The 14106-nt window shown below is 36.4% G+C and overlaps 1 protein-coding gene across 1 annotated transcript in view; it reads left to right on the forward strand.

Annotated features, from left to right (window-relative positions):
- Window positions 1-13454, forward strand: part of LOC140152212 (uncharacterized) — a 194699-nt gene extending 181245 nt beyond the window's left edge. The window contains exon 20 of the mRNA XM_072174511.1: window positions 12536-13454. Within this exon, the coding sequence (XP_072030612.1) occupies window positions 12536-12670 (135 nt within the window). The 3' untranslated portion in view covers window positions 12671-13454. The remainder of the gene's footprint in view (window positions 1-12535) is intronic.
- The last annotated feature ends 652 nt before the right edge of the window (window positions 13455-14106 follow it).

Here is a 14106-nt window from a genome sequence, read left to right on the forward strand (position 1 = left end):
GTAATATGATTTTCAAATGGAATGAGCACATTAGGCTGCTCCGTTTGAATTTCACACACCCTCTCAGAAAGATTCAACCTGAATCTTCTAGAGAGGAGGTGAGTTTCAAATGGAGCTGCAAAATGTTCATTCCATTTGAAATTATACTCCCTCTGTGGAAGATATTTCCAAAATCTTCCACAGGGGTAATATATGGATTATAAATGGAATAGCCCAATTACGTAATGGGACCAACTAAAGTTTGTTCTGCTTATATAAGGCGGACTCATAACACTGTGTATTGATTAGAATGGCGTGTACAATTCACAAAGTTGGAGCGCAGTGCTTACGCTAGTTGTGCATTGCATAATGCATGACTGCCGCACGCGTATGTGAATTTATATAAGCATGAGTTGGGACTTTATTGACATGCGCAGTAACAAAAGCCAAATAATTTTTTCTGCTGAACAAATTTGAGGCTTGCTGAAGCAACAGGGCACAACATACGGAGGGTCATACATTAAGATTTATTGAACACTAGATAAGCACTCAACTTGAGCTCCAATAAACACTTTTGATATGCTTGGAGGCTGCCATCTTGAAAATTGTTGGAGATGCTAATTAGATTGGATGTACCTCTGTCATCTTATGGTAGGTAAAAGTTGCTGATTTGATCTAGAGACCCATCATGTTATGGTTAGTAAAGGTTGTGAATTTGATCTAGATACCCATCCCTCTGTCATCTTACGGTTGGTAAAGGTTGTGGATTTGATCTAGAGACCTGTCTCTCTGTCATCTTATGGTAGGTAAATGTGGATTTAATCCAGAGGCAAGTACCTCTGTCATCTTATGGTAGGTAAAGGTTGCGGATTTGATCTAGAGACCTGTACCTCTGTCATCTTACGGTTGGTAAAGGTTGTGGATTTGATCTAGAGACCTGTCATCTTATGGTAGGTGAAAGATGTGGATATGATTTAGAAACCTGTACCTCTGTCATCTTATGGTTGGTAAAGGTTGTGGGAGTCCTGTCTCTCTGTCATCTTGTGGCTGCCATTTCAATTGTTATCCCATTCTGGTTGGCATATTGTATGGTGCAGTGCAGCCATTGTCTTGAGCAGATATTATTATGCAATACTCAAATGTTCCATATTTGGCACTTTGATGGACTGACTAGGGAGTTGGTAGTTGAATTAATCGCAATGTGTAAAACAAGTTTAATAGAAATTCACCCACTGCTTATGTCTATGTCAGTGATTCAAGGTCATATCATTTAGATATACGTTGCAGATTGACAAAGTTGGAAAGGCACAGAAGTTTCAACAAATGAAGGTAGCGCGAGGTCATAGGTTCAATCTTCAGCAGGCTCAAGGTCATAGGTTCAAACTTCAGCAGGTTCGAGGTCATAGATTCAAACCCCAGCATGTTGTAGACAATAATATGAATCAAGTTCTGGACTCACCAACGATAATTTTAGTAACGTTGCGACCCGTTCACCGGATCTTCATCAGACTATGCAGGGACTTGACTGATGGTGATGGTTTGGTCATGTGATAGTAATCAGTATGGAAGTAGTTTCATGGTGAGGTCCCAGGCGTGTGATAACTGGAAATCGCAAGTGGTTCCAATGATTTGCTATCTTCCTCGCTGTATTCTCCACCATGAAACTACTTCCTCGCTGATTACCATCACATGACCAAACCATCAGTCAAGTCTCTGCGCAGTCTGATGAAGACCTGGTGAATGGGTCACGATGTTAATACTAAAATATCGTTGGTGAGTCCATAATTTGATTAATATTATTGTCTATTTTATACTACTGGATGACTCAAAACATTCATTATCCCGGCATGTTTTGTTCTGTGGGAAACTCTTTACCTTGCTTTTTAATCATTTGTGGATGAAATGATCATTATAAGCCAACAACATAGAGGGGACCCACCCTGTTGTGTAATGTGATTATAACACATGCATGTTATTGAGAGTGAACACACCCTATTGATGTTGTAATGTTATTGTAACATACTCGTCATTGTCCAGTCAGCCTTTGGGTCTTACATTACTGCTCTTTGTTATTGTCCATGCAGTTTTTGAAATTGGCTTAAAAGGGACTTCCAAGAGATTGCATTTTACCTCTCTGAATACTTATTTGTTTGAAAGAAACAGGTAATTAAACCGGACCACCACTACTTGCAAGCATATATCCCGGGCATATATCATGACATCATTTTCAAAATTATGGCTTTTAATTTGGACAAATTTTACCAATTTGTATCTCGACAACAAGAGAGCCCAGCAATTATTTATGCACATCAAATGAAAGCTTACAATGTTGGCACGGTTGTTTGATGGCATGTAAAATGTAGTCATTTTTAAGTGAAGTTGAACAATGATGGCGCTATTTATCGCAAATCTTGTTTGCAGCTTTACTGGGAGTAGACACTTATATAATGGTATTAGAACATCAGAAAAAAGACAACAAATGGCAAGAGAATTTTCAAAAAACTTTTTATCATGAAATGTAAGGAATAACTCGTATTATTTTGTGAATTTAAATTTAAAATATATGTAAATAGCGCCCTCAATTTGCAAACAAATGTACAGTTTATATGTTTATATAATAAAAAGTAATAGCATAATAGCAAAAATTGATGAATAATTTGATAAAGACACAAAGATCTATGTTAAAAATAGCTAAAAATATATTAGTGTGATAGATGCTGGTATTGTTCAGGTTTAGAATTGAACATTATATATAATGTTTTGTTAGAATGATCACATCAATCAACCGTGGTTGAAACGTTTAAAAATATATGATACATTTTGCATTGTAGCAGACAGTATTGGCATATTATGTTAATGCAATTTAATTAGCAACTAAACATCAATAATTGAAATGTAATGCAAGCTAAATATGTTTCCATTGTCATAATTATTCATGCTAAATTTATACTGTAATTATGTTTGTATGATTCATGTGTTTAATGACATTTATGTCTTCTTGTGTGCCCTGTACTTTGCTATACTGTCTAGTATAATATGAGGTTGTACATTACAATGGCGGATACTGGGTAAAATGAAACATCCCACAAATGAAAATGCCCGCTGAAAATGAAACATCACTCTGAGAAGGATTTGGTTGGAGGTAACCTATGTGTCACCGGGTGTGTCACCTTCCCCCACCCCCACTGAAGGGGCACCCAGCCTGTGTTATTAGTCTGTTGTTTGTCCTTACTGGATCCAGCTATTGCCAGTTGCAAATTTATTTGAAACCAGGGTTGCCAAAAGATTTCAGCCCAAATCGTGGGTCAAATAATCGAAAAGTCACCCAATTTTTTATCTTTACCATTGGTTTCTATGGGGCAGGAAACTATCGGAAGTCGCAGGAGCCAATGTTGAAAAGTCGCCCAAATTTTTTCTTAACCATTGGTTTCTATGGGACAGGAAATTGTTAAAAGTCGCAGGGAAAATCTTTAAAAGTCGCCCAATTGGGCTATGAAATCGCGGGTTTGGCAACCCTGTTTGAAACTAGTTCCACATGATCAGTCCAAGGATCTGTTAGTACACAAACTTCATTACTAAATATCAAGTTACTTCATTGGGCTATTCCATTTAAAATCCATACTCCCCCTGTGGAAGATTTTGGAAGTATCTTCCACAGGGGGGAGTATGAATTTCAAATGGAATGAACACATTAGGCAGTTCCATTTTAAACCCACCCTCCCTCTGTAGAAGATTCGGGTTGAATCTTTATCAGAGGGTGTAGGAGATATAAGTGAAGCTGCCTAATGTGTTCATTCAATCCAAACTTCATACTCCCTCTGTGGAAGATATTTCCAAAATCTTCCACAGGGGTAGTGTGGATTTTAAATAGAATAGCCCATTGCTAAATACCCTACTGTATCTGCATCTGGTGGAATGCGGCTTCAAATCACCACAAATATTTCATGTCAAATCACTGCAGAGAAGGTTAGATACGTTTTAGGAAATGTATCAATTGATTTTCGTGGATATTGCTTGTAAAACAAAATGTGAGAATAAACTCTGTTGAAAAATTGTGCTGTTCATTTTTTACCGGATATTTGCCTTATTATTATTCAAATAAAAAACCAATGTGGTAAAATTGCTCTTAAACATTGTGCACATAGCGTACGGGAAACAACCCTGTTTTTTGTAGCCCAATCTTAATGCAAATACTCTGATCATGGATAGGGGATGCGGTACTGGGATGCTTGCTACCTAAGCAGTGTATAGTTCTTTTTTTGGATCCGTGAACTTTAAAATTTAATCAAATTTAATTATTCAATGTAACTCAATCCTGTGGTGGTGAGACTGAACAATACAAAATGCACAGTCAGTAGTCAGGCTTCTTTTGTTTTCCTGTGTGGAAGATACAGACTACCATATCATAATATTTTAAGAAGGTTTTTTTTTTAGATCTTGACTGGCTTATTCAATTAAGCTATATTTAGGCGTTATTTAATAGAAGATCTATTGAATTTAGTATGTACATTTTCAAAAATGTAGAATTCTGGTACTACTTATGTTTTGTCAATTTCCCCAATTTATCATCAAACCAGCAAAATAATATACCTTGAAACATTAGCTTACTAAATCTTTGTGTGTGATTCTTTAGCTAGTCAAGAATAATGATTTTGTATAATTGTCCTATGGAGCTGGATCTTTACCATCCGAATCTTTTGTTTCCTTTCTTTTACACAGTTGATCAAGTGTCAACTGTGTTCTTCATACTTAATTTAATATTACCTCAGACAGCTATATCATCTGAGATTCTTACATATCGTAGATATTAATTCAAATGTATCAGACAGCTACAACATCTGATACCTGTCCTATAACCAGCATAATTTGAATTTGACTAGGACCTAACAATTACTCATTTAAGCAATGGATATCCAATTCATTAATTATTGCATCATTACAGCTACATCAATTACTCATATCCGAATTGGGACAACCCAATTCAATATCCAAACAGCTTAATTTGGAACAGACATTTAAATATAAAACAATTATTCATTTTTCGGAATTAGGACAATCCAATTCAATTTCCAAACAGCCTAATTTGGAACAGGCATTTAACTATAAAGTTAGCCTTTTGTCATGAAGTGGGACGACCCAAATTAATTTCCAAACAGCTTAATTTGGAATGGACATTAAATATTAAGTATGAGAGAACATTCCCAATGACTTGCCCAAATGCAGCAATGTATCTCCATTTTGATTCATATATTGGACGAAATGGAAAAAGCAAAAGAAACAATGCCATTTAGTATCATATTTTTTCATAAAGGGAGTGGTGGGTGGGTTTTTAAAATTGTCCTGACCTCTTCGGATGGTATCAGCTTATGAATTTTCCCTGCAATAATTTCTGAGAGAACAGCCACGCCCCCAACACCGCTGCCTGTGATTGGCTATTGGCACGCGACTCAACACAGGGCATGGATGCAGAACGGGTGTTGGCCTGATGGCACAACACGCATGGCTCCACCTTTTATTGATCTACAGGACAATGAAACCCTTTTTTCAACAAAACCCAGGGTTTATTACACCAATGAAAATTTTGGTTTTGATTGAAGTTTGCTCAGTTTGTTTGCCTATGTGCATAGTGGTTTTCATCACTTATATATGTGTATTCCTGTTTGTTTTTTCAATTTAACACTTCTGTGGGCGGTGGAATTGGTAATTTTTCGCTATATAACTTTTACTTTTGTGCCTACACTAGTTGTTTGTATTCCCCCTCTGCATACCGTTGTGTGTTTTACTTGTTTTCCCACATCCAAGTTGGTGTACACTGTACCATGCTCTCTTTTCATATATTTTAAGTGATATTTTCATATTAAAATCATAGATTTGTAACAGCATTCTGACTTTGTACGAATAGAAAGATACGTCATATATATGTTGAAAACATGGCATACTTCTTGGCAACCAAGAATTTTGGTCAAGGATGCGCATTTTATGAACCTATTTTGAGGTTGAATGAAAAACAGCACTTTGAGTTATTTATTATTTTTCTGATAAAAATATCCATGTGAAGTTCAACAGGCCTAATAAATTGTTTCCTTTCTTCCGTTTGCCAATGACCTTATTCATCCATTCAAGTTTGCCTCTGTTAAAAGGGTTTTCTTTGAAATGGAGCAGGTTGACGCTTTTGAGGAAGTTACGTGACATCCCTTTTTCGAAGGAAAACAAATAGTGATAGGTAGGAAACAAGTTTATGGAATAGTGAATGGATACTGGGGTGTGTTCTTCTGCATGTTTATACTGATGTGCGTGGATGTGGATGCATCATCAGCTTATTTTAAGCTATTGACCTTTTCGGTAAATCCCATAAGCCTTTGCGAGTATACCTGAGAACTCGTCATTTGACGTCACACCGACTTGCAATGCGCAGTAACGATGTTCGATAAATGATGTGCGTATCGGCGCTGATCGGTGTGACGTCAAATGACAAGTTCTCAGGTGTACTCGTAAAGGCTTATGGGATTTATCGAAAAGGTCAATTAGAGTCACTCCGCCTGGGTGCCCAGTCCTACAAGGGTGCAGGCCCGTGATGACGTATACATTGGCAGATGATTGGGTTGTTAGTACAGTGCGAAAAAGAATTAAGGTACCAGTTATGAATGTACCTTTTGTAAGTTCAAAAGATGCATAACAGTGTGGAGTGATATATAATGTTGTGCATGCAGTTGGGTGCAGTGTGCTTTGCATAATGTATGACCGGTAGGAGGTTATGTGAATTTACGGGAGCATAAGTTGGGACTTTAGGGGGGGTCAGGGAACGAGCATATTTTGTTTGGTTTTACTGAGGCTTTTTGTGTACGTGAAATGTGCACAAAATTCAATAGCAGACTATTTTAGCCGTAGACTTGCATAAGTTGGTGACACACACTGTCACAAAAGATGAACAAGTTGGGCCACATACAGTTTTAAAAAGGTATAGATATATGAAGTTTTCATCACAAAATGTGATAAACCATTTGAGAAAAAGACCAAATTATGTTAAATGGACATGGTGTTTATCGCATTTTGCAAAAAAGAAATAACTTGTGCACCTTCTTACTGTTGGATATATTGCGAGTTGGTGAAATCTTGTTCTTACGTAATCGAGCAAGCTCTCGACAATTGTTTGGCAGTGTTATCTCAATTTTCATATATTTTCATATATTTGGGGCATATCGCATTTTGTGATGAGATATCATCTCACATAGACACATAGATACGCATTCCTTTACTTATTAGGCATGATCATGATACCTGTAGTACACTCACATCCAATACGGATAGTAATCAGCTTGAAGCAAACATGTAATTTCCCCATTTAAGCTAGGAGGACACTATTTCCAGTGTGAAGGCATGCAGTGTTATCAAATTGATCATCACATTTAGCAAGCCTGACTCCTCAAGCAGATAACACACCATTGCTGGCATACATTGTGTGATCAATCTTTGCATGTTTCTGTTAAACAAGGATGCATGGTCTAGTCTTTATTGTATCACTTGGTGTTTCCTTATTGATTGGAGATGACCGTTGTTATCTACCCATCCACCTGTTTAAGGTTGAAAATTACTTCTATTTTGATATGGGATATCAAAATCATGAGGGGTCTGTCACTATGTAATGTGGGGGTGGTGGTTAGGAAAGATGTAGGGATGATGCTGCCAGTTAGAACATCATCTAAAATCACATTTGTGTGGTTGTGGTGATACTTTGAGCAATACCTTTTATAAGTATGGCAAGATGGAGACATAGAAGTTTGTTGGGCAAAGCAGAAAATGGCAGTCATGTCTGTCTGTAAACTTATAATCTCTTAGAATCTCAGAAGAAAAAAATGTTTGAAGACATCTGTTCTGGGCAGAGTAGGAAAGATGTATGGATGATGCTACTAAATAGAAATAACATCATCTATTCAAGATGCAAATCACATTTTGTGTGGTTGTGGTGATACTTTGAGCAATACATTTTGTAAATATGACAAAATATGGGGAAATCCCTTTCAATCTCAGAAAAAATTGTTTGAAAACTTTTAGAGGCCTAATTGGAAATAGTCCTCCTTTGACCCCAATCCAATGTGCATGATATGCTCATTACCATATATTCTCCCAACATTGATTTTTGGGAAGGGGAGGGATACGAGGAAGAGAAGCATTGAGGCAACACTATTATAATTCCTAGTTTCAAGTGATTCAGATATTATGTGCAGTGTGGTAAAAAACATGCAAATCAGGGCAAGTGTTTGACCACAGTTTACTGAAATTGGGCTATTCCAGTTGAAATCCACACTACCCCTGTGAAAGATTTAGCAAACTTCTTCCACAGAGGGAGTATGAATTTCAAATAGAATAGACATTTGAGTAACTTCCATTTAAAATACTCACTCCAGTTGTGGAAGATATAGGTAAGTAGGAGTATGGGGTTACAAAATGATGAACCCTGACTAATTAAATATGAAAAACAAACTCCCCTTGTAGAAAGGTATTTCCAAAATCTTCCACAGGGGGAGTGTCATAAATTTTAAATGGAATATCAGATATTTATTTAGCATTTTGTTTTTGACTATAGTTTATGCTTATAAGTATATGTGTTGATGCAGTTGTTATAGCACTTGCATCTCACCAATGCAACCTTAGTTGGATCCCCTGCAACACCAGCATGGTTGCTGATCCATGACTGTCCTCACAGCTTTTTCCCTGGATAGTTTGGTTTGCCGTCGACATTCTAAATCAGACATATTTCCATATTCCTATGAGTGTGTGGCTTGTCTGGTTTTCCACATTGTGTTTTGGCTGCACTGCATAATAGTATTAACTCTTTTCACGCGGGTGTCGACTGCAGACGACATGTTTCCAAAAAAATTTAAAAATTCAAAAATTTCATAAATGTAAATTTTTATTACCATAACAAACAAGCCTAGTATTGGTTCAGTGCAGTAGTTCTTAAGATAGCTCTTGATATTTTGAGAAAATATTTCAAAACTTCCGTTGAAGCGCATGGCTAGCACGCAGAGCATTAATACTCTTCACAACAGCACCTTGAGATCCCACAGTGACTGATAGTGATAAGGCTCGCATTATTATATATCCCAATATTTGTCTATTTATATACAGCAGCAGAATTAAAGGAGTATTTCATGATCCTAGCATCATCTGTGACATTTGTCTGTAGAGATCCACAAAAAAAGCTTATTCCCAAAATTTCAGTTGATTCCGATTTTGCGTATGTAAGATTATGTGTATTACAATGTTCGATAGACAATGTGTTGTAATTTTGTTCTGGTGTACCAAAAAACCTAATTCAAATTTCACAATGTTTTTGTTAAACAAATTAATCTGTAAGAAATTTTTCATACATAAATATGTAGCCAGGGGTTTCGACTGGTATAAAAATCTAAACTGTTTTTTGAGAAAAGTGGGGGATGATGCTGTGGATCACGAAATGACACTTTAAAGCATAACAACATTGAATAGGTTACTTCAATTAATTTGTTCTTTTCCTACATTGCAATTTTTATGTTATTTTACATTTTGTTAAGTTCTCTTGTGACTGTTTTTGATTATTGTGAGTAGAGATGTATGTACCTTCTCACCCCATGCCTCCTACCACACATGTTTTATTCAGCAGTACTCATTCAGTTCACTGCCAACTTTTCTCGTATTTTCATACTTCTTGTGCAACTCCATTAGTGTGGACTCTTGATTAACGCAGATATGTAAAGATGCTGTAGGAACTTTATTTGATTTCATTTTGTGTGATAATAATCAGAGCTGTAGGGATTTACGCATTTTTTATTAATACATATGCATGAAAGTCTCTTAGATGAAACGACAGTAGTAGTTGGAGACACACAGGCATGCCCTACATGAAGTACAACTGCGCCAAATTCAGCAAATTACAGAGCTTGCCCAGGAGCATCGATGTATCTACATAAAATGTGCTAGTTGGCGGGTGACAGCAGCGGGGATGTCATCATATTGATCATCACATTTAACAAGTCTGGCTCTAAGCAGCTAGAGAACATAGCCCCTGACATACATTATTACCCATCAATCTTATCACCAGTTATTCTCACTCTGTGTTTTTACATGTCCCATAAGTCTCAAGTAACATCAGGCTGTCCCTGTTGAAAGCCATACATCCCATATGGAAAATATGACCTTAATCTCCCACACAGGTGTGACTTTCACAGAGTGTCACCCATTCAGGTAATCACATTTGAAGTTCACACTCCCTGTGTGGAAGATTTAAGGATGTGTCTTCCAGAGGGGATGTGGATTTCAACTTGAATAGCCGATTAAGCCTCTCTGGTTACATTACCTATATACGCCTTTGTAACAACGATTTACTGTAACTCATTGTAACATCATCTGGAATGTGAAAAACACTACCTGGATTTTGACATGTTCTTTCTAAATTATTTGACTTAAATTCATTTTACAGTCATATCTTTGATTTATTTTTATCCTTTGTGTAAAGAAAGTGAAGAAACAAAGATGAATATATGTCCTTTGACATTTTGACAACATATGTATAAATACATAAGATAACAACAACATTTTCAAAATATTGTGATGTAGGGAAAGTATGTCTCATGCATTGGTTTTCAGTAAATACACAGGGCACATATATTCTATGCTAGCGGTATTCCGTGTGCAAAAAATTACTTGTTTGTATAATACCTTACTTTAATAATGTACCATCCTTGCCAATAATGTATTTTTGCATTATGTTCAATCGATGTAAAAATATTTATCCTTCGGCAGATAATTAGTATTTCTATTTTATTCACAGTTGTTTGTTTTTTAAATGCCCTTGATTACCTATCTATGTTCAAGAACACTGGAATCAAAATGATTGTTATTCTATAAATGAGAGTAAACAACCACATACCTATGCAATGATTTTCTAAAAATGAAATCAAATACATACAGGACTTGCTGTAGATTTAAATCATTTTCCTTTTTTAAAGATTTAGGGGCTTTTTCAAAAATGATAATTATTAGCGAAATAACCACATACCTATGCAATGATTTTCTAAAAATGAAATCAAATACATACAGGACTTGCTGTAGATTTAAATCATTTTCCTTTTTTAAAGATTTAGGGGCTTTTTCAAAAATGATAATTATTAGCGAAATAACTGCATGCATATCACTTTTCAAATCACTACATACTCTTATATTTTGAGAGGATGGGTAAGTATTGTAAGTGCTTTAATACTTGCCTCTCAGTACTGTAGCCTGGAGTCATCTTTCCATGCTGATAAGTCTACCTGGTACACAATGCACATTCATACCCAACCTCTCTTTTTCTTGGTTCTCTACATTTTCCTTCTGTACTTGACATCAGGCAGCTTTTTTTGTCCCATCTTCTTTTTTTTGTTGAGTATTTCTAGTTGTGCTGATGGTAGAATAGCTGCCTTGAGCATTCATTGTAATGGGTAATACATGCCTGTGAAGCCCACATCGATGGGTCAATGCAAAAATAGCCCATCTGCAATAGCTCCCAGGTGTCATATTCTAAGATGTGTACAATATACAGCCTGTCTCAAAAAAAATTGTGCAAGTGAAAAACGCTCTCTGTGACAATTAGAAAATACCGTTGTGACATAATGCTTACATCAACGTCAAGGGCATAGTCTTAGCTCTCAAATGCCGTTTAGTCTGTTCAATTTGCTTGTTTTAATCTTGAGATATGCTTACTTAACAACGAAAGGGTAAAATCACAAATTGTGCCACTTTTACTAGGGAAGAGGGCTGTACATGTAAATCAATGATAGCATCAAGTTTATCAAGAGTTCCTTCGTGAAATCAAAAGAATGCATCAATTACACAACAATACATAATTGTTTTTAATGTTTTATCATGATAAAGGTATAATGGTTTTCTTTTTCCACTTACGACAAATTAAACAATAAATATTTCACATTCTGCTGTAAAATTAAATACATCTGCATGTCAATGATTTTACCATGGTATACTGTTCTCATTTGTTATTCAAGACATGTTAAAAGACAAACAAATATTGCACACTTATAGGTTAATGAACTTTGACAAGTTCATGAAATTAGACAAATTAATGAAATTAGACAAAAAATAATGCACAGCGGCTGGTGTTGATCGTCTAATCCCGAAGGGGAGTGCATTAGACGCATCAACATCAGCTATCATTGATTTACATGTACCAGCCCTATTCTCTAGTAAAAGTGGCACAATTGTAATTTTACCCTTTCGTTGTTAACTAAACATATCTCGAGATTAAAAAGAGCAAATTGAACAGAACAAACGGTATTTGAGAGCTAAGACTGTGCCCTTGACGTTGATGTAAGCATTATGTTACAACGGTATTTTCTAATTGCCAAAAAGGGCGCTTTTCACTTGCATAATTTTTTTTTGAGACAGGCTGTAGAACACAGACATTGTCAAATGTCTTTAGGGCTGCTGTTGGAGATCTTGCACTAACTCCTTAACATTGTAGGTATTTGTAGAGAACTTATACTTACCAAACATATTTTCTGTTTTTATCTCTCTCCTACAGTTTTCCAACATGATTCCTGACTTTGTGCTGACCGGGAGAGACTTTCAAGCCAAAGGTTCTGGTGGTTATCTGTGCACAGGCTTCTGGGGCAATCAATGGGAATTCAGACGAGAACTTTCTTCATGTGCATGCTGATGATAACTCCATGGAGGAGTATTCATACGATGGATTTATAGCATACTGCAGGTGGCCGCCAAATTTTGATCTCTTAATGGAAAGAGATCAGACTGCTTGAGGGATAATATACACTTTGTGGCATGTGATGTAAGAATTTGAGCACTCTACAAAGTTAAAGGGATTTGCAGTCATTTAAATTCTGACACCCAACACTCAAGGTCGATTTATAACTATTTGATATATGTGATGTGATCAAGCAAAATCAGTCGGAAGTCAGAAATATTGATTTCCAGATATAGACAAACAAAGGAAACATTTCTTTAGTTGTCTACTGTTTTGGAAACACTTCAGTTATTCATATCTTTGGAACTAATGGGGTTTTCTGTAAATTGTACCTTTGCAAACACTTTGTACAATCATGTAGAAAATTGAAAATTAAATAAACCCGACTTCACACTGATTTTGCTTGATCATACCACATATATGTGAGTTGTGATTTAAAACAAAAGCCTGATCTTGCTACTGAAATCGACTCAAAGCTGTTTCCTTCATAATCATATTCTTTAAGTAAAATAGACCAAACTTGAATAATCTGCTATTATACACAGGCTATTCTGTTTTTTCTGAACTTGCAAAATGTTTGGTAAAAAATCTTTTAGTTTTTTTGTTTTTTTGTTTGAAGGCTGTGAAAATTTAAATCTTATTTTGCAGGCAAAATGACTGTATTTACCTTTAATAGCAGTGCACATTACATGTGTACACATGGGTATGTGCATGATGGTTACTTCACCAATGACAAGCAGTCCTCGTTACCTCGTTACCTCGTTGAAACTTCCTCCATAGCACTTCCACACGGGAGTATCACTGGAGGTTGACTTGAGTGCTGGCTGGGTCTGTCAAGTCATAAATTAAGTTGGCTGGTCAAACTTTTACTGTAAATCGTCCGTAAATCGGGTACAGGCACAACAGGAACTTGTTCCAAATTGCAAGTGCCTCTCGAAAAATGACTGCTTCATGATGTCAGTGTAAGGAGTCTCATGTAAAACAAGCTGGTTTTCATGTCCCCTTCTGCTCCTGCTTGGTTTTGGCTTGAAGTATTTTGACCCATCTATAGCTAACCGGTTCATGATGATCTTCTGAAGGGTTCTTGTTCTGGTCTTGATTCTTCCCTCTTCAATTGTTTCCCACCTGAGCTGCTGTAACATCTCTGTAACACTCGATGTTCGATGAAAATCACCCATCACAAACCTTGCTGCCCTTCTCTGTACTTTCTCCAGGAGATCCTTATTCTTTACAGTGCCTGGATTCCAAGCAGCGGAAGCGTATTGAAGATGGGGTTTCACCATTGAGTTGTAGAGCTGCTCTTTGATCTTTTTGGTACAGTTGTGGAAATTCCTCATCAGGAAATTGAGAACTCTAGTAGCCTTTCCGACTGCGTAGTGAGTCTGGACATC

The sequence above is a fragment of the Amphiura filiformis genome, chromosome 5 (assembly GCF_039555335.1).
Source record: "Amphiura filiformis chromosome 5, Afil_fr2py, whole genome shotgun sequence".
NCBI lineage: Eukaryota > Metazoa > Echinodermata > Ophiuroidea > Amphilepidida > Amphiuridae > Amphiura > Amphiura filiformis.